This window comes from Ambystoma mexicanum, chromosome 14 (genome assembly GCF_040938575.1).
Source record: "Ambystoma mexicanum isolate Mex_15411 chromosome 14, UKY_AmexF1_1, whole genome shotgun sequence".
Taxonomy (NCBI): Eukaryota; Metazoa; Chordata; class Amphibia; order Caudata; family Ambystomatidae; genus Ambystoma; species Ambystoma mexicanum.
In genome coordinates this window covers 385,175,058-385,196,812 of record NC_090940.1, presented here as the reverse complement: position 1 = coordinate 385,196,812, position 21,755 = coordinate 385,175,058, and the positions used below count along the sequence as shown (strand labels likewise).

The 21,755-nt window shown below is 48.9% G+C and overlaps 1 protein-coding gene across 1 annotated transcript in view; it reads right to left on the bottom strand.

Moving 5' to 3' along the window:
- The window catches only part of INO80 (INO80 complex ATPase subunit), a 1,945,052-nt gene that overhangs the window by 453,714 nt on the left and 1,469,583 nt on the right, over positions 1-21,755 (bottom strand). Inside the window, exon 28 of the mRNA XM_069637507.1 lies at positions 13,100-13,194. Coding sequence (XP_069493608.1) covers positions 13,100-13,194 — 95 coding nt within the window. The remainder of the gene's footprint in view (positions 1-13,099; positions 13,195-21,755) is intronic.

The window sequence follows — 21,755 nt, the reverse complement described above, 5'->3', positions numbered from 1 at the left end:
CTGGTTCACCCCCGGGAACTGGATCCAAAAGCGATGGCTATGTCCTGGCCACCTGGTTGACAGATCCCGGGAACTAGTGGGTGAGACACCTTCTGGTTTCTCACACCTTGACACTCCTTCCCTTTTTCAGGTAATGCATGGCCATTGTTCTGTCCGTCAGCATAAAGCCACTCTCCGCTGTATTGAAGGAAAGAAGGCTCTCAGGACTAGTCTGATCGCCAACAGCTGTAACGAATTGATATGCAATCTGGACTCCCGCTCATCCAGAGAATCCTCAGTGGGTGCTTCAGCCTTTCAGAGAAGCATCCATGATTGTAGTAATTTCTGACCAAGGTTGCAAAAATGTTTCCACTGCTTTGAGGTTATCGAAACGGGCCGACTATGACAGACCCTTAGCAATAGGGGCTCAAACCCGAGGCAGATCCAACATACTGAGAACTGGGACCACTGGAGCCCTGAGCTGGGCCTCAGCACTAGGAAAATGGAGGCTACATGAGAACCAGATGGCGAAGAAAGGTTAAGACTGGCAAAGAGCTCTGGAATCTTTTGGTCATCTGAAAAATATTTGAGAGCACTTTCCCAAGAGAGTATAGAGGACTATTCTGATAAACTAAAGTTCTTGAAAAGGTGTCATTTCTGACTTGAAATTCAGGGAGAAGCCCAGACTATGCAATAGGCAGCAGGTGCGGTGAAGATGGAGACCACAGGTTCCATAGAGCAAGTTCCGATGAGCCATGTTTCCAGGTAGGGCAAGATGTGAATCCTCTCCATCCTGAGAAAGGCTGCCACAACCAACGTCATTTTGGAGAAGATTCCTGTGCCTTGGGTAGACACTTGGAAATAGGCATTTTGAAGGGCAAATACAGACACTAGCCAGTGCAGGAAGCCAAGAACCCAACAGATCTGGGAAAGGGTCAGCATCTTCTTTACTGAGCAATTTGTTCAGGAGTCTCAATTCCAAGATCATACGAGCATCCCCATCTTTTTCGGGAACCTAAAAGTAAGGCAAATACCACACACTTCCCTGCTCACTGCAGAGGCAGGTTCTATGACCAACTTCAGTACGAGGGCACAATGTTCTTAAAACAGGAGTGTGTCTGGAGGGGGTATTCTGAGGATGGGTTAGTATCAGCATTTCCTGAAGAACGAAAGGCAATACCCCAGGACCACTCTAAGGGGCCTGGGTCAAAGAAGTGCTGTGCCACTTGCTCAAAAATACAGACATCCTTACACGTACTGGCATTGAGTGTGCTGAGGGAACCTCAAAGTGGTTTTGTGGTGGCCGGCACGAGAGCACAGAGCATCCTTGTGAATGACTGTTGAGCTCCACAGCCTCAGCTGAGTCAGTTGAAAGGTTTCAGATTACCTTTCATAGCCACATTTTCATAGGGTCTTCTCTGTGTGTCCAAAAGAGTGTAGCGCTTTAAACTGTTACCCCTTGTGAACCCAAAGAGGACGTTGTAACGCAAGACACAGAGTTGTTTGACTACTAGCCCCAGAGATTCTGTGGTTGACTTGGAAGTGTGAGAAAGGGTATTCTCACTCCTGAGCCCCCTGGACTCTGTTTTCAGGTGGCCAGGGAAAGGCCATCGCTCTTGGATCCCGAACCTTGGGGTGGAGAAGCGAGGGAGCATCACCTGGGTGAAGGGCCATCAGTGTTTGGGAGTGGGGTACCCTCAGGCGAGACATGGTATCCCCCTTTCCCCAATTGTGACCAACCAACCCCTTCCCTGACCTTTATGGGTTATTGCGAGACCTGTCCCCTCACTTTTCCCCATTCAACTTTTAAAGGTTTGGGACAAAGAAGGAGACTAAGAGGAATACTACACTTTAATTTTACCACTTTGGTACTGGGACGAGGAAGATGCCTGCAGAGTATGTTGAGAGTTGGGCACAACCCCTTTATTCTAGTCAGGCAAACCTAGTTAAGGGTTCACACCTGCAACCTATTAGGGGGTTGTAGGTGTATATAAAGAGAGTGAGAGCACACTACTGGGAGGAGAAGCAGGGAGGCCTATGGGGAGAGGACAAGCAGGGGACCCATGTGTACAAAAGGCAGCCGTGGTGAGACCTGTGGAAGAGCCAGGATACCAGCCAGCAACCCAGAGAGTGAGCCTCTGAAACGAGGAAGCTGCAGCAGGAGGTGCAATGCCATAGAGGGAAGCAGGACACCTTCTGTGTCCGCTCGGAGGTGGCAGAGCTATCAGCGTGGCACAGCAAGCCCCGAAAAACAAATGGGACTTGCAGAAGCTGGCTCGCCGACCGGCAAAGAAGACCGAAGCAACAGGAGCCCTGACGAGCAACACCGCAGATCGGCGAGTGTCAATGAGAGGCACTGGCTGACCAGGGATTTATTAGCGGGCTGCGGGCAAATGCATATGAATTACCAAACTGATCAGAAACCTGAAATTGAACAAAGTAATGGCATATTTAGTGCCGAACTGAACGGAAATCAAAAATTGAACTTAATGAATATATTTCGAATCCTAAACCAAACGGAAAGTTGGAATTAAATATATCAAATGCATACTGAATACCGAACTGAAGGAAAACTTGACATCGAGCACAACAAACGCTCAGTGAATAGTGAACTAAATGAAACATTTTAATTAAGATTATGATGACGTGGAATAGAGCACAATTTCTATGGGCAAAGAAAGACAGCCAAAGAGGAGATGCCCATATAAAAGTTTCATATAAGAAAGAGTACAAGTGTGAAAGAGTGCCATAGAAAGGAGAGATATGGGCACAACCACTACAAAGTGAACTTGAAGAATGAATGCAGTACAGCAAGGCCAAGGCTGGCAAGAGGTGTGTAACACATGTTGTCAGAGCCAAGAGTCTAACCAGGAGAAGCCAGACAAGTGTGAGCCTGCAAATAAAGCCAAGAGGCCAAGAAAAGGGCAGTGGAGTGAAGATAACTCTGCACATTGAAGCAGGCACAAAATGACCTGTGTAGGCTGAAGAGCCTGGGATCCTGGTTGCGTGACCTGCGATGGGTGGACCGTGTGGTCTGACAACTGCGCCTAGACCAGTGAACCCTGAACTACGAGATCCCAAAGAAATTGTAAAATGCACTATAGAGCTGCACTAAAAATGAACTTTTGAAATAAACCAGAAGAAGGGTCAAGTGGGCCTAAATTTATGTTAAACTTTTGAAATACTGACTCCCGGAGACAAGCTGCCAATCTTGGGGAAAGGAACCCTGAGAGTTGTTGAACTACAAATTCTGTCTTGAGGACGGAGCCTCAAGACCCCCGTGTTTTGAACTGGGTTACCTTGGTACACGGGAAGGGAACCTCGAAGATTGTATGGAACTGTATTACCTTGAGTGTGAGGTCATTTTGAGACTTTTATTCAACTTTCTTGAACTTGGGGAAGGGGAGCTGAAGAAAGCTGGAAGAAACTCAGAATTGAGTTGAACACTATTTATTTTATTATTGACATCCTATGAGAAACCTGAGGGTATTCTCACCCCTACTCCCCTTGGATCCTCTGTGGAGGTGGCCAGGAAAAGGGCCATCGCTTTTGGATCCTGACCCTGGGGGTGGAGAGGCGAGGGTGGGGGCGATCACCTGGGTGGAGGGTCATTGTGGATTGGGAGTAGATGCTCCTAGGTGAGACATGGTATCCCCCTGTTCTTAGTAATAGTCAAACTATCCCTCTTCCCAACATTTATAGGCTGTTACAAGCCAATTCTCCTCATGATTCCACACACAACAGATGACCGTACTGAGACGAAGAGGCAACTGAGAGTAATGAAGACTACCCCTCTTCACCACTTAGGTCCTGAAACGAGGAAGCTGCATCCCAAACACTGGGAAGGTCAGGTATGTCTGCCTAATATGAGAGACCTGACAGTGTCTCTTTAACTAGTCCCCAGGGATCTGTCATCCAGGGGCCAGGACAAGGCCATCGCTATTGGATCCAGTTCTTTGGGGTGGACCAGTGAGGGAGGATCCTCTGGGAGTGGAACGGGAACACTGACGGGAGAGACGCGGTATTCTGCTTCTATTAAACCATCTTTCCTATCCTACAACATAGGACACTCAACCTCTATATCCCCCCTTTCCAACATGAACACTATCGCACAACACGAAAGACGACATACTAACACCAGAGCTGTTTACTTGACATTTCCCAATACAAGGGTCAGGCAAAGTCAGGCAATTGACCAGAATCACACACACTTGATAGCCCTTTCCCTTCCCCACAGGAATTAAAGGTGGCGCATAAGAGCACAGGACGAGCAAGGCAGACCGCACGACGTGAGAGCTAACTCAGCACGGCAGTTCAAAAGGAAGCGAAAGATGGCGCTGACTGAGGGTGATAAGGAAAAAATCGACCTTGCCCTTTCGAAACAAGGTCTGTGAAACCTCAGCAGAAAGTAGAAGACCGCCAACAACAGCCAGCGGTTGTTGCAGCAGATGTCTATAGTATGCGAAACCTCCTGCGCCGATAACCAAGCTGGGGAAGGACGCTGGTTTCGGTGATACAAACCCTTACTCCAAGGATAAAGAAAGGCATGCAGTACATCACAGCCGCTGAGTCGAGGGGAGAATCGATAAGAAACTGAACTGTGTTGGATGAAAAGTAGCCAACGGCCAATGTGGACTTTGAAAGTCTTAATGATACATTGATAAATAAGGGGAAAACTAGCAACAGAGTACAGCACCACCTGGGTGCTCAAGCAGGAAACTCTGGGCGATTACCCAAAGGTAGAAACTACTGTAACTAGAAGCCCTTGAGCAGAGGTGAAGAAAGGTCAAAGTGGTCATACAGGGGTCTTGTAAAATCCTCTCTACCGTTGAGTCTTTCACCGGCAGATGATTGCCAAAGCTAAGGGAAGTGAATCCTGCATAGTAAAAATACATTAACTGTATATCGGAGAAGTGGCAAGAGTGAACCCAGTGGAGGGATGCCAATCGACAGGAGCAAAGTCTAAAGTCTCGAGAAACAGTGTGTTGACAAAAGTGACCCCAGTAGAGTGATGTCCACGAGAATTGTTTGAAAAGACATTAAGATTGCTAAAAGTTAAAAGATCAACTGTTTAGTGAAAGAAAGAAAAGCCATAGCGAACCCGTAAGAGGGGTCCGAGCCCATAAGAGGGGGACCCAGGGTGAAGCCGTCACCCAAAAACTATGTGAAGCAGAACTGTGTGTTTATTTGTTAGATACATCAGGCCTCGAAGGAAAGAGACTTTTATAGAAAAGAGACTTTACCATCGAAGAACCTGATAGCTGGAACGGAACTGTCAGCTCATGCGGAGAAGGTTAGAGCTTGTGCCTTGCCAGCTACAATGGAACTGTCAGCTTGTGCTGGATAGGCTAGAGCGTGTGCTGTGCTCCAAAGTAACATCTTGTCCCATGCTAAAAACGTGGGCAAGGGAGACCTCAAAGCAATCACATCCCAACTTATTATTTGAACACTGTTTCCCTTATTTTGATACCCTATTCCTCATTTTTTCTGTAATTAGTCGTAAGGAGTTGGCAATAGTTTTTTAGTATAGGCCCTTTTATTTTGACAACACCACTAGGACTGCCTTATTTTTCATTTGATGGTCGAAGCTTGCTCCCATCTTAGATTTACGTTTAACGTAGGCATTTTTCCACCCTGCATTTATTGTTCAATAAACACCCTTGTGTCTGTCTTTACTGTTGCCACCATGAGTTCCTTACATTATGGAGAGGACTATCACAGGATGGGGGCAGTATGCCACATAGGACAGTGATTGGTTTAGAGGCGAAAAGCAGTTTTCAAGCTAAAGCAAAACTGTTTTTCATTTTAACGAGAATTCCCAGCCTGTTCTCCAGCATGGGTCTGGCATGGATTCACATGCTCATGAATATTCCCCGTCGTCAGGCTGGGAATCCTCGGTAAAGAAAAAAACAGTATCAGTTTCGTTTCTGATCTGTCTTTCTTAGTAGTAACCAATCACTGATCTCTGGGTCATACTGCCCCCAGTCAATGACTGCCCTCTCCCTAAGCCCCGCCACTGGCAGGAATCCTCAGATTTGGTAGCACGCCAAGTGGCAGTATGACCAAGTGAAGAGCCGCAGAGGGGTAGGTGGGAGGGTTCGCATGTGAATCCATGCCAAACCCATGCTGGAGAACAACAGTTACAGGTAAGTAACTTGTTCCCTCTCCAGCATGGGGTCTGGCATGGATTCACATGCTCACGAATAAAGAATACATAGCAGTATACACATGCACAACCACGGGAGGTGGCAAAGGCTCAACATTAAGCATTACATCCAAAACTCAACATTAAGCAATTCTTACCTCCTCACCAGGCTCACCTTAGGCAAACAGGTTGCGCAGCACTGCTTGGCGGACCCTGGACTCCTCCCTGGAGTCCCGATCGACGCAGTAGAATCTTGTGAAAATGTGTGTCGACCTCCACGTAGCAGCCCTGCAGATGTCCAGCAGGGGCACACCAGACAGGAACGCCGTGGTAGCAGCGATCGCTGTGGTCGAATGGGCTCTCGGACGGCCAGGCAGCGGTCGGTTTGCCAACCAGTGACAGTGCATGATGCAGCCGGAGAGCCATCTGGAAATAGAAGTCTTTGAGAGAGCCTTCCCTTGATTCACAGACCCAAAGTTCACAAACAGTTGTGACTTCTTCCGAAAACTCTTTGTGCGGTCCACGTAGAACTTCAGCACTCTAGGTGCAATGTCCTCTCGGCTGGTGTCAAAGGCGACGGGAAGAAAACTGGTAACACCAAGGGCTCATTGAGGTGGAAGTTCGACGGCACCTTGGGCATAAAGGAGGGGTGCGTCCTCAGCACCACCCTCGTGTCATGAAAAGTCAAGTATGGAGGCTTGCAAGATAGGGCCTGGATCTCTCCCACTCGTTGTGCGGAGGTGATGGCCACGAAGAAAGCTGTCTTCCATGACAGAAACTTCAAAGGCGCCGAATGCATAGGCTCGAATGGGGTCCCCATGAGCCTGGTCAGCACCACATTAAGCTCCCACGCCGGGGCAGGAGCCTTCACCGGCGGGAATGATCGGAATAGTCCCTTCATGAATTCCTTCACCAGGCGATGAGACAAGGATGCCCGTCCCGTAGTCCTGGTATATCGGGAGATGGCAGCCAGATGTATTTTGATGGAGGCGCGAGCCAGTCCAGCTTTGGCCAGCGACAGTAGGTACGGCAGTACTCGAGGGGCCGTAATCTGCAGAGGGTTAATCTTCTGTGCACGGCACCGGACAGAGAACCCCTTCCATTTATGACCATAACACTTGAGAGTTGAGGACGCCCTGGCTTTTGCAAGAACCTCTCTGCAATCAGCCGGTATATCGTACCCTCCAAACTCTAGTGCCGCAGGAGCCAGGCCTGCAAGTTCAGCGACTGTGGGTCGTGATGGAGAATGGCACCTCCTTGTCTGGAGAGAAGATCCGCGTCCGCCGGCAGCTTGACTGGTGGGGACGTTGACACGTCCCGAAGGTCCGTGAACCAGATCTGACTCGGCCCCGCCGGTGCGACGAGTATCATCCTGCATCTGGACCTCTTGAGCTGATTGATGAGGCGGAGCAGCAACGGCAACGGAGGGAACGCGTATAGAAACAGGCCCTCCCAGGGGAACGAGAAAGCATTGCCCATGCTCCTCGGGTGTGGGAACCTGCTGGCGAAACTTTGGCACTTGGAGTTCGTCGCCATCGCGAAGAGGTCGATCTGGGGTTTGCCCCATCGTTGGAAGAGCCGATCCACTTGATCCTGTCGCAGTTCCCACTCGTGGCACGAGCGCAGCTCCCTGCTGAGTGAGTCGGCGATGGTGTTTTTTATTCCTGCCAAGTGGAAGGGAACCAGAAACATCCCCTGGGCGACGGCCCAATGCCACAGATCCTGGGCCTCCTTGGATAGGGCTGGGGATCTGGTGCCCCCCTGCTTCCGTATGTAGAACATTGTGGTGGTGTTGTCAGTGAAGATCCTCACCACTTTGTTCTTGAGGGACGGAAGGAACGACTTGAGCGCCCAGAACACTGCTCGGAGCTCCAGGATGTTGATGTGGAGAGACCTCTCCTCCGGGAGCCAAAGGCCTCTTGCGTGGAGATCTCTGGTGTGGGCCCCCCAACCCTCCAGAGAGGCGTCCGTCATCACCGTCTCCCGAAACGCCGGGGTTTGAAAGTCCGTGCCTGTAGTGAGGTGAGCCCGGGTGCCCCACCATCCAGGCGGCGAGGCGGGAACGACGATCTTGTTTGTTCCGTTCCGAAAGGTTCTTGCAGAACGCACAGTCTTTCTCCATGTGCGTCTTGTCCTCATGAAGGCAGTAGAGACATCGCAAACGCTCGTCCTCCTTGAAAACGTTCTGTAATCCGCATCCAGGGCAGCACCTGAACAGCTTGGATTCGGGCGTCGAGCTTCCCTTGTCCTGGGCCATGTCTGTTGAGGTAGGCCACATATCTTCGGGAATTCTCCAAGAAGTGTAAACTCGACGAAAACTTCACGCTTGAGGGGCGTAGAAGAATTCCGAAACGGGTCCCCGTTGTCGGAAGTAGAAATGGTGGAGCTTGAGGCTTGAATAAACTGAAAAAAATGAGAAAATCTCCTGAAAAAGCGTGAAAACGCAGCAAAAAAACTCGCTGCGCCGGCACTGGTGCCAGGCACTTGGTGAAAACCCTGGGTGCCGACTTTAATCTGAACGGTAGGGCTCCGAATTGGTAGTGGCGTCCCTGAACCACGAACCTGAGGAACTTCCTGTGCTTTTTTAGAATGGGGATGTGGAAGTAAGCATCTTCCAGGTCCAACGACGATAGGAAGTCGCCTTCCTCCAGCTGTCCCAGCACGTGCTGGAAAGTGAGCATCCTGAATTTCTGCGCCTTGATGTACTTGTTTAACCGATGCAGGTTCAGGATGGGGCGCCAACCGCCTGTCTTCTTTCTGACGAGGAAGTACCTTGAGTACACTCCAGAACCCGGAGCCTCCTTGGGACGAGCTCGATGGCACCTTTCTTGAGCATCGCCTTTACCTCCAACAGCAGTTGAGGGTCGTGATTCTCCTTCCTGGCCACGGGAGGAATGCGAGGGCACTTCTTTTGGAATTCCAGCGAGTGCCCGTTGGCCAGGGTGTCCAACACCCAACGATCGGTGGGGATGGACTCCCACACTCTGACGAACTTCGTCAGTCGGCCTCCCACCAGGGTGCTTCGGTGGGGGCCCGACAACCAGGCCGGGTCAGTCTTGCTTGGAGGCGGCCTCGCCGCCTTGGCCTCCTTGGCAACGACAGCGGGATCCCCCTTGCTTGCCGCGACCTCTGTAGGCCTCCTGGGAAGAGGAGCGGGCCGACTGGCGGTAAGTGGAGGAGCCACCGCTGGAACCTTTGGAGGCACCCTGTCTGCCTCCGGAGCTCCGAAAGGGCCGTCGCTGTTGAAGCACCCCAAGGGCCCGGGCCGTCTCTGAGTCGGTCTTGATGGCCTGTAAAGACTTGTCCACCGCTTTACCAAAAAGGTTGTTGCCGTCGAACGGCATGTCCAACACTCTGGTCTGGACGTCCTGGCGAAAGTCTGTCGCCTTGTGCCATACTCGTCGTCGGAGGCAAACCCCGTTGCCCAGTTGGCGAAATCCGGTATCGGCAATGTCCGTTGCCACCGTTATGGCGTGATCCTACGCCACCTAGCCTTCCTGCAAAATTTCTAGGGCCTCCGCCCACTTGTCATCAGGTAGGAAGTCGAGCAGGGGAGCTATCTTGAACCAGAGCTCCCTGTCGTAGCGGGCCACGATCGCTAAGGCATTGGCCGCCTTAATAGTCGTCGCCGCCGACGAGATGACTCATCCCATAGAGTCCAACTACTTGCCCTCGCTGTCCGGCGGGGAAGTGGAAGTTGAAGCCACCGCACCCGCTGCCTTCTTCTTAGCCGCTGCCGAGACGACAGAGTCTGGTGTGGGCTGGGCCCTGAGACACAAGGGGGCAGCATCGGGGACTCGGTTCGGTACTTCTTCTCGTACCTGTCCCTCTTGGCAGGTGTCGTGGAAGGGTTCTTGAGGACAGCAAGCCCCTCGTCCCAGATGTCATTGAGTAAAGGCACAGCGAGGACCATCTTCCTCTTGGCCTCTCGTCGTTGGTACAGAAACCCCTCCTTTTTCTGTTCTTCAGGGCAGAGCTGGAAGAGCTCGGATGCCCTGGTTATCATGGTGTGGAAAGAGCCAATTTCGTCGGCTGGAGACGCCCGAGGGGTGGGGGTTGGGAGGGCGAGGATTATGACGGGATGTCCGCTGTGTCATCGTCGCCGTCATCGTCCGTCCCCATCGCTGTATCCGTCGTCGTATCCTCTCTAGGGTCCGGCGAGGGAGATGAGGGGTCCACCGGTCTCACAGGCACGAAGGGCGGAGTGGGGTGGACTCTCCTCCGCTTGTTCGGAGGGCTTCCCGACAGGCCTGGTTCTGGATCCTCCGTCGGGATCCGTGGTAATCTCGTCCTTATCTCGGTACATAAGGATTGGATTGCCAACAAAATGGCCGCCGAGTTATCCTGGGGCTCGGGCAATGGCTGCGACAGGACGGGATGGCCGCTCCACTGGGCCCTATTTGTCGTCATCGTCGCTATCTTCGATCACGTCAGCAGGGGCCGCCCCCTGGGATCGAACCTTCTCGAACCTCTCGTTGAGGCCTATGAACCTCTCGTTGAGGCCTATGGACCTCTCGTTGAGGCCCTTCTCAGTTTCCAGCAGCTCCTCCTCAGAGGCTGATTCCGAGTCTGTAATGGACACCGCCCCCCCTCTTTTTCCGCCGGGGACTTCACGGGGGTCTTAACAATGGGCTGGAAAGAGGATTCCCTCTGCAGTGGCAGGGATACTCTGGGCCCAGAGGCTGTTTCCACTGGCGCAGTCTCAGCCGGCTTCGCCAGGGTCGCAGCGACCACTTCGATAGAGGGTTGTGCCGGCTGGATCAAAGCCCTCACGACCTTAGGCGCGTCCTGGCCCTTCGCCTTGGGGGGGAGTGCCAGCGCCTCGCTCCCCCTTCGAGATCGACCGGGTCCGCTCCAGCGGCCTACCCGGGTTCTCGGACTTCCTCTTCCCCGAACCAGAGCGCTGGCTCGTGGTCGAACGTGCCAGCGAAGTAGCACCCTGCCTGGCAGCCGAAGAACCCGACCTTTCGGCGCTCCCGGTGCCCGCGAACTCGCAGTGCTTGGCCTTATGTTGGGCCCCCGTCGCCGGGGCGCCCTCACAGGACTTAGAAGCCCGCTCAGACGACTTCTTCGGCTTCTCACCTGCTGTGATCTTCTCCAAGCTAAACACGAGGACTCCCAACACTTGTGCGTGCGGTAAAAATCTGAGGATGGCTGCCAGAGGCGGGGCTTAGGGAGAGGGCAGTCATTGGCTAGGGGCAGTATGACCCAGAGATCAGTGATTGGTTACTACTAAGAAAGACAGATCAGAAACGAAACTGATACTGATACTGATTTTTTCTTTACAGAGGATTCCCAGCCTGACGACGGGGAATATTCATGAGCATGTGAATCCATGCCAGACCCCATGCTGGAGAAGCCATCCACCCCTCCTTACTCCAGAAATCAATCCCTCACCATGGCATCTCGCATCCCAGAGACCCGGCAGCGCTAGCCATGCTTCAAAGAGGTGGAGATGCACATGCTCACCGATACCATAGTTGAGCATGCTGGGGAGTGGTTTTCAATGGACCAGTTCCGCCGAGCAGAGCAGCGGAAGAAGAAAATCTGTCAGGAAGTGGCACAAAAGGGCTCTGCGGTGGGGACGACACCAAGCACAGTGAAGGACTGCCACAAGCGGGGGAAGACCACCATCTGAAGGTCAGGAACTTCCTGTCTGCACACCGCTATCAAATGTCAAATCTGCAGTATGAGGCATTAGACAATTAACACCACAACATTTGCAGTATTATTCTCCGGCCTGGTATCATTGATACTGCACAATCCCCCCACCCTCAACATCCTTCTAGCAGATGATCTGTCAGAAGAGACTGGTTGTTGGCCATTTTCTCTGTTCTGCAGGATATTTTACATTTTCTTCCGGGGACGGACAGTGGCACAGGAATCTGGGTGGTGGCCCAGTTTCTATGACATTATTCCCCCCACTGGGAATTTGTGCGCAATTAGAAATGGAGGCAGCCACCCAATGGATTTTGCTTGTTATTTTCATGAGTAAAAATGCAAGTGGAGTCCATAGGGATGCCAGACTCCAACTGCCGACATAGATGGCTCAAAGTGTCAGATATGGTTCAAGGTTTTTTTTATTTTTCAGGGCCCTGTTTTTTTTTCTTCTTCTCTCTCTCTCTCTCTCTCTCTCTCTCACTCACTCACTCATCAAAAAAGTACAAACCCTTCTAGCCCAGATACCCCTACTACTCAGGCAGGTTAATGTATACCACGGGATTCACCCTTCGGTCTAAATTCTGGCTTTTGCTCAGAGTGATAATCTAAAGATCAGTGGGTGTTTTATCTATCAAAACTCCCCCAGGACTTCATAAACTATCTCTACACTATACAGTGGTTTGATATGTGAAATGGGATTTTGTGTTGTGCCTTCCAGACACTGCTTAATTTGGTCCACTTCCAATAACACCCACACAACTACTCTCCCTTTCTCTTCGTTATGTTACCTTCTGACACTCTTCTCCCTTAATCTCTGCAAGGCATCTGAGTTCCTAGCATCTTCCTTCCCTGTCTCACCGATGTCTCACTCTTTCTAAGCCTTGCCGGCACACTTTTAATGTTACTACTTCTGCCACTAAACTACTTCTCCCTCTTCTTCTTTACTACTTTCACCAACACTGTACTACTTCCCAAAGAATTACTCCCGCCTCCACACTACTACTAAAACAACTCAACCCCACCTTCTACCAAAACAAACATTCCATTCATCTCTACACCTCCTTCCCCCCCATTCCGGACACACTTGCCACTCGTTCATGGGTTTAAATGTATAGTGCCTAAAGCCCACACCTTTAGTGTTCCAACACCAACTATCATCACATGATATAACTAGTACGAGTGAAGTGTTTGGTCGAACCCCATGAACTTCTACAAACATTGTGCATTCAAACGTACCGACCAGCCCTTCCAAATATTTGTTGAACCAGTGTTATCTAAGATATATGTACATTGCAGCACAACCATGCCTATTACCTGCTCTGAAAGTCTGCCACCATGTCTCGTCTCTCGGAAATCTTTGAAGAGCCATCCAATCGCATATAGGTGTGCGTCCTGTAGACCATGTACTCCTGCAAAACATACAAATCAGCATCACATTGGATCAATGGTGAATAACAATATTTTGCACATAGGTCAAAAACCAATGTTATCAAAGTGAGCATACTGGACTGGCAAGGGTTAAGTTACTTACGGTTACTCTAGTTCTACAGCATGGGTCTGGCATGGATTCACATGTTCATGACTAACGACTACACAGCAGTACATATACACAACCACAGGAGGTGGCAAGGCAACACAGAAGCAATAATACACTCACCCCTGGAACAGACTCCCCTCAAGTGAACAAGTTGCGTAGCACCGCTTGGCCAACCCAGGACTCCTCCTTGGAATTCTTGTTGACGCAGTAGAACCTCGTGAAGGTGTGCGTGGACCTCCACGTAGCAGCCCTGCAGATGTCGAGCAGGGGAACACCAGAAAGAAACGCTGTTGTTCCTGGGATGGCTCTGGTGGAGTACGCTCTCGGCCGGCCCGGAAGAGACCTGTTTGGCAGTCGATGACAGTGCATAATGCAGCCGGAGAGCCACCTGGAGATGGAAGCCTTCGACAGGGCCTTTCCGTGATTCAAAGGTCCAAAATTGACAAACAACGGAGAAGTATTCCAAAAACTGTATGCGCGTGCCATGTAAAACTTCAAGACACGAGCAACGTCCAGGGAATACAATGCCCTCTCTGCTGGGGACAACGTATTCGGGAAGAATACAGGCAACACCAAAGGCTCGTTGAGCTGGAACTCCGACTGCACTTTTGGCATAAAGGTGGTGTGTGTACCCAGTACCATCCTCGAAGCGTGGAAGGATAAGTACAGCAGTTTGGAGGACAGGGCCAAAATCTACCCAACCTGTCTGCCACGGGGAAAGCTGTCTTCCATGAGAGGCACTACAGGGGAAACTGATGTATTGGTTGAAAGGGTGCCTCCATGAGCTTAGTTAACACCACATTGAGTCCCCAAGCTGGCGCCAGAGCCTTCACCGGTGGAAAAGTCCTGAAGAGGCCCCTGATTAACTCCTTGACTAGCCTGTGAGACCACAGGGACGGTCTACCCAGTGTCTTGGTGTAGCGGGATTTGACGGCCAAATGCACCTTGACAGAGGCGTGAGCCACTCCAGCCTTGGCCAAAGAAAGCAGGTATGGCAGGAGCTGTGGGGCTGTGACACACCGGGGAATGATCCTCTGCGCCCAGCACCATACAGAAAAAAAGTGTCCATTTATGGATGTAGCACTTTAACAAGGAAGAGGCTCTGGCTTTGGCCAGGAGAGGTCCTTTCATTCTGCTGGCAAAGAATAATGCCCAAATTCTAGGGCTGCTGGAGCCAGGCCCTGAGGTTCAGCAATGGTGGGTGGTGGTGTAGAGTCACTCTGTCTCTGGCGAGAAGATCGGGAAGTAGAAGCACCTGATGGATGGCACCCTCGACAGACATAGCAAGTCCGGGTACCATATCTGCTGCGACCATGCCAGAGCGACAAGTATCCTCCTGCAGTGACACGGAGTGGGTTCATCACTCTTGGCAGGAGTGGGAACCGAGGAAAGGCATAAAGGAAGAGTTCCTCCCACGGGAACGAGAAAGCATCCCCCATGCTTTTAGGCTGCAGGAACCTGCTGGAGAACTTCTGACACTTGGAGTTTGTCGCCTTCGTGAAGAGGGTGGCCTGGGGCTGACTCCATTCACGGAATAGAAGATCCACTCAGTCCTGGCAAAGCTCCCACTCGTTGCAAGAACAGAGCTCCCTGCAATGGTGTTCTTCGTGCCCGCCAGGTGGAAAGGAATGAGAAACATGTCCTGATGAAGGACCCAACACCACAGCTCCTTGGCCTCCTTGGAGAGAGCCGGAGAGCGTGTCCCGTCCTGTTTCCGGATGTAGAATATGGTGGTGGTGTGGTCCGTGAAGATCCTCACCACTTTGCCCTTCAGCGACAGCAGGAAGGATTTGAGGGCCCAGAAGACTGCTCGAAGCTCCAGAATATTGATGTGAAGAGTCTTTTCTTCTGGCAGCCAGAGGCCTCTGGCGGGCGACAGCCCAGAGATGGGCTCCCCAACCTTCCAGGGAAGCAAACGTGGTGACTGACTCCTGATATGTCGGGACTTGAAACAGAGCCCCTTCTGAGAGGAGTCATCGGTTGATGAATGAAAAAGGTTCACGCCCTCGAAGGGCAGATCTAGGATTTGCTCTTGCACGTCAGAGGAAAACTTTGTGGTGTGCATCCACGCCGTCCTTCTCATCTCGACCCTAAGGCACAGCCCTCTGCTGGCTGTGCCAATGTGGGTGACCGAAGACTCCATGAGGTCTTGCGCAATGGCCCGGGCATCTGCCAGACCAGCCTTGAAGGAGGATTGCTTGTCCGAAGGGAGGTCGGGCAGAAATTCCCCAAGTTCCTGCCACAGCTTCTGGTTAGCCGCAGCCCAGAGGGCATCCGCATTGGCTTGCTACAGATCCAGTCCTGAGATGGAGTAACAGCACTTTCCCCAAGGACTTTGTCCTCCTTGGAGAGGCAACTGGAGGTGGCTCCCGTTCAGGAATGCAACGAATAAGATGGTTTAAATTTTTTTTTTTTAAATTTTTATTGTAAAACTGCAGTTCAATAATAATATCAAACTTTTGTTACATTGCACTAACTCAAACAGTTAGTTAGAGTGCTCCATTCAAAGCTAGATCTTTATGTTTTATCCATCGTTCCTCGCACATAAATAAAGTCTTGGTTCGCTTCTTCAAGTTTGGTCTGTGCGCAGTATCGCATCTAGGAAGTTGATTATGCTACATGTGAGCTTAATATTTCTCCCAGCCAAGACAGTGTCCCACCATTCATCTGCATCGTATAGGATGGGTTTATAGGAGAGCAAGTGTAGCTCTCGGGGAATGATAAGCTGAGGGCAAGCTGTTATTAAGTGTTTTAGTGACTCCACTTCACCTGAGTTGCAAAATCTGCATTTGTTTGAAGAAATGGTTTTAGATCGACGTTGCCATAATGATTCTCTGGTATTCAGGGCGTTCAATCTGAATTTCAGGAATTGGGTCCTCTGGTAGCGTGAGGGGCAAGTTGTGAGATACTTCGGTAAGGAGTGTAGTTTCAGCATACTCGTCGAGTCTGGGAAAGTGGATTTAAGCGTTGCTCGGTGCTCGTATGATGATATCCAATCCCAGGATTCAAGTTTTTTTTTGCGTACTGTGGGCGATCAATCAGCTCGTCAGTAGATATATTGGCGGCATCTATAATGGTTTTTATTTTAGACTTCCATGTTTGAAGTAAGCTCGACTGTGAATTTTCTTTCTCATTTACGAAAATTTCATATGCTGGGATTTGTGATCCAAGCATCATTTTCCTCAGAAGCGATAGGGATTGCCATAGTATTGTCATATAAATTGAGTTCTGGGTCAGTTCATATCTCAGAGCCGCCATTGAGATATACTTAGGAAGTCCTAATGCTCGTCTCCAAAACCTCCCTTCAAGTTGCTGCCACAGGCAGTGATCAAGATTCCACCCTGTCGCTCCACCAAAGGTTAAGGTGGGGATGAACTTCTGCAGATAGAATGAAATTAAAGGCGCTATTGAAAATTTTCCAAAGTCTTTATTAATTTTCGCTCCTTGTAGACCTAATTTCGTTGCTCTTTCCAACAGGTCGATTGACCATGCAGATTCGCAAAGGGAGTTGTTAACCATGATGCCCAGGTATCGAATCGAAGTTACGCTACTTAGATTTTCTTTTCCAATAGCCCATTTGAAATTTTGATCTTTTCTTGATGCGCTTTTTCCAATGCACATGATCTTCGTTTTTCCTGTGTTTAGTTGTAGGTCGTTAGCTATTAGATATTCGTTTAAGCTGATCAATAGATATTGCAGGCCAATTTGAGTTAGATCAATTAGCACAATATCATCGGCATATACAAGGTATTTAATGGGAGTTCCATTTATCTTTGGAGAGAAACAGTGCGCAGATTCCAGCCAATTCGGTAGACCCGAAATGAATAATTTGAATAATTCAGCAGCAAGTGAACATCCTTGCTTGACACCTTTATACGTGGGGATTGGCTCCGTCAGTACTCCTTGTGAATTCACTTTCACTTGTATTGTGGTGTTAGTATGCAGAGCTATGAGGGGGTCAAGAATTGACGCTGGACAGTTCCACCCTCGTAGTTTGGACCAGAGTTTGTCTCGATTTATTGCATCGAATGCTTGTCTGAGATCGACAAATGCGAAAAAGATTTTTTTCTTCGCTTTTAGGGCTTCTAATTTTAGAATGGTTAGTAGAGTTAGGTTTGCGTCAACACCTACTTGTTCGACAAAACCTGTTTGTCGACAGTCTGTTTGATTTTTCTTGGCCGCCCATGATGTCAGCTTTAGTCGAAGAAACGATCCGAATATTTTTCCCATCGTGTCCAGCAAGGCAATTGGCCGATAGTTAGAAGGATCGTCTCGGCTACCCTTCTTGTAGATTGGTACCACTATAGCTTTGGACCATGAAGCAGGCATTTGTCTTGACATTGAAATTTGAAAAAACAGACTTTCCATAAATTTGGCCCAATGATGCTTGTGTTTTTTTAGCGTGATATTCGAGATTTGGTCTGGACCAGCTGCTCTTGAATTCTTTAGTTTTTGAATGGCCAGTACTAAATCTTCTTGGGAAGGAGTTTTGTCCCAAGCTTCAGAAGAGATGAAAGGAGGAACTTGTGGGTCTTGGCACTGCTGTTCGTATACCTTTGTAAAGTAGTCGACCCAATTTGCGCTCGAAATTTCGTTTGAGATGTTTGGGATTGTTTTTGAAATTCCTCTATTTAATAGAGCCCATATTTCACGCGTGTTTTTGGTGATTATTAACTTGAGCATTGTTTCAGATCGGTCTTGTTCGATTTTCATCGAGTGAGATTTAAGCCAGTTTCTGTATGCCCGACGTCGATCTTTTAAGTCCTTTTGTATGGTTTTTTGAACATGTTGGGACTTTATCAGGCGTAGATCTTTCCTCAGTTCTTTTTTTGCTGCAGTGATTTCGTTACTGAATAGATGTTTTGGGCTGTGGCCATATATTCTTGAATTAACATATTTTGGCAAGAATGCAGCGAGCAAAGGAACATATTCAACGTCATTTGAGTCAGCAAGATTTAATGCTAGTTTCAAGATTTGCGGGCCATTGGTTTTAAGCCTATTTCCGGCAGCATTTGTTGATAGCGGTATATCATAAGTCTCGGGCTGCGGATGGATTTCGAGATCTAGTGATAAGCATAGCATGTCATGATCGCTTTCGGCCTTCTGAACGACCTCAAGTGACACGACCCTTTCGAACAAATTTCGAGAGGCCCAAATGTAGTCTAAGCTATTTCTACATTGGAGTCGCTTCCAGGTTGTCTTGCAGGGTTGGTCACCTTTAGTATTGCCGTTTACCATCTGACAATTACGTGATGCAAGGGCTCGAGACTAAGATTGGCCTCGTTCAGGGACCTCAGACTCAGGTATCTGGTTGTTTTCCATTGTTTGAGGATTGAATCGAAACCAACTGCAGTTCAGATCGCCACAAATAATCACTGCTAAATTGGTGTACTTGAGGAAGGCGTCGTCAATTAAAGTTGTTACCTTATCGATGAAATCTAGGGTGGGAATCATTGCTGGATTCCAGTAACAATTAATTACAAGTAGGTGACTGTGTGTCTTGAAGTTCGTCATGTCAAATCGGATAATCGTGCACTGCACAAATGGATTCGGGTTGACTGCAACAATGGGGGTCATCCAGTTATAAATTTTCACCATGGTTAATAGACCTGAGTAAGGACGGCCTTTGGGGTTTTTTTTGGCCGGGTTTAAAAAGATACTGTATCCATCTCGGGTGGGCGCTTCACGAAGCCATGTTTCTTGGAGGCAGATTATGAAGACATCATCGCAAGGTTCTGTAAAGTTGTTGAACAGATGCATAAAGCCATGGGTGTTCCAGGACATCAGAGTAAGGTTCCTCCGAGTCACTCATTGTTAATGGTGTTGGTCGTTTCTTCTATTAGCAACGGGTCTGCCTCCATCTCTTCCGACTAAGCGGTCCAAGTCGTTACGTGATTTATGTGGATATACTAAAGATTTCCGTAGGGACATCCGGCAGGTGGTACTTTCGGAATTATTTGTATTTGTCTTCCTGGTCGTAATTCCTTTTTGGTTTATCAAATCAGGTTCCAAGGTGATGTCAAAACCAAAGACCAGCAGCTCTTCGACTGCTTGTAATAGAATGTTTTTCACAGCACGTGAAGTTATATGTAGCAGCACTTGGTCTGTAGATTTTTCTGTTGCATACTCAACGATTTTTATGTCGTCGGTCGTGATTGTCCGGAGTTGAGGGACACAGGCGAATAATTTTAGAACATTTGTTCTGTTTAAGTTTAAATCGTGTTCATCCGCATATATGTTCTGGAGTCGGAGTTTCCATGAAGTTGTTACAGGTTCTGAGATAGTATCGCCATGTACTCTAGTGCGAAGATGAACATCAGTTTTCCTCTGATTCAGTGTTAACTTAGGGTTTAGTTTTGAGCTGACAGGTGAGAATGAGACCTTTGCGATAGTTGAGTTTTTGTTTGTTGAAGCTTCACAGAAGCGTCGTTTGCGCAGGTTTTCGTTCAGCGGGATTGACTTCTCTGCCAATTTATCGAACACATTCGTTGGAGTGGCTTCATGAGAAGAAGCATTGTGTGTTTCGCTTCGAATTGAATATGTGGATAGATTACATAGGTCTATAGAGCCTACTTCCGCCGAGCTAGACAGATTTTGGATGTCAGAGTCTATGCGTCAGCGTTTTGCCGATTGTTTAGACATAGCTTTGTTCTGACCTTTTGGTTGGGGAGACCGTTGAGTTTGTGATAAGCTTGCTTGTGAATGGCCAATTGTTCTCTCAAACAGACCAGTTTTCTTTGGGGTAGTCAGGATTCTTATGAATTTTTTTACTTTCTGACGTATGCTTTTTTGTGGCAGTGCGTTGTGGCCAGTGTCGGTATGTTTCTTTTGAACAATGTTAGGACCCTTCTTGGTCGTTTTGGATATTGCAAAAGTTTTGACTGGGCCACTAAATATGTTAAAAGTGGTCGGTTGCATACTTGCTTGACCAAGTGCTTCCACAGAAGTCTCAGTCAGAAGGGGGGCACCATTTTCTGAAGGGACAGCAATGTCCGTGTGTCTTAGAGAGTCACAGGGGAGCTCAGAATCAGATTGGACCAAATGGATGGGAGCTGAAACGCTAGTATCAGGGTTTGAAGAGGAGCGGACGTTGAATGCTGCAAGATATGTCTCGTTTGGCACTTGCTCGTTTCTGTTTGGAACTGCTGAATTGCTTTTTGTGATTGATGGCGCCGCATTTATTTGAGTATTAGGATTAACGTTTTTCCTCATCCATGTCACAGAGTCTAGCAGACCTTCTGTAAGTGTATCGTTTTGGCAGTGATGTCTTGCGGCCAAGTCGCCTAAACGTTCTTGCCATCTTATTGACTGGTCAGCATTTTTTTCAATTTGTTTTTGAAGAAAGTCTGTGAAGAGATCAATTTTGTCTATTTTTTGAGCCAGCATCTGCATTATTGCCCCTTGGTCAGATATTTGAGTTTGTAGAGCTTCGTATAGTTTAGTAAAGGGTGCCAATGCGACTGCGGATGCCGCGAGAACACTATTGTGAATTTGCGTGATAACTTCAGTTGAGATATTTGCCTGGAAAAAATTAGCAGATATTGCATCTTGTTCGTTTGAAGATGGGATTGAACAGTCCAAATGAAACTTGGATTTGATGGGCGACAGGGTTCGTGGTAGATTAGACGGCAGAAATTCACCATGAGGGGACTTGTTTAAAGAAAATGGGGAGCTTGCTACGGCCAATTGGTGGTCTTGAGCTTTTGGGAGATTTTGAAGATTTGACTTTAGCTCTGCAATTCTTTGTAGACGTCTAGCCCTTGCAAAATAACTGGATTCCAGATCAGGTTGCTTGTTTAGAGCTGATGTCACGGGCAATTTTGGGGAGTGACGGCTCAAGGCTCTTGTAGCTGCTGATTCCTCTGGCGCTTGACACGCGTAGCTGCTACGGTTACCGTGGACCGAGAGCTCAGGTGTGTAATTTGGGGAGGGATTATTGACACCCTCTTTTGCTGGTCGTCCTCTTAGGCGCATTGATGGGCCGTGAATTTTTTCGATGATTTGTTGCTTTGAGGGCCCGCATGATTGTGTTCTGTTGGCCGCTCCGCGGTCATTGCTGCCAGGACAAACGGAGGGGTAGAGGATAAGTGACAGGACGTAGGTCCTAAAGAATGCAGGTTTGGTAATAAGTTTTTTTGAAGAGCCACTGTAGTTGATTTCAGCTGTAGAGACGGTACTATTTGTGCACAGTTAAAGGCACATTCCTTTGCCTCGTCATTTGGCAGGTTTAAAAGTTCGTCGTCACTTACCGGAAAGGAAGAGGCAACGTGGTTGATATGGCACAAAGATTGTATTGGTTGACTAGGTTGGGGTGCCTGAGCATCAGGCACTGAAGGACCTGGGTGGATCGAGAGATCGTGTGTTATGTCCAGAGAAGCAGCGGCCGCAGTAGCACTCAACAGGAGGCACGTTGGCACAACAGAAAACGAGCTG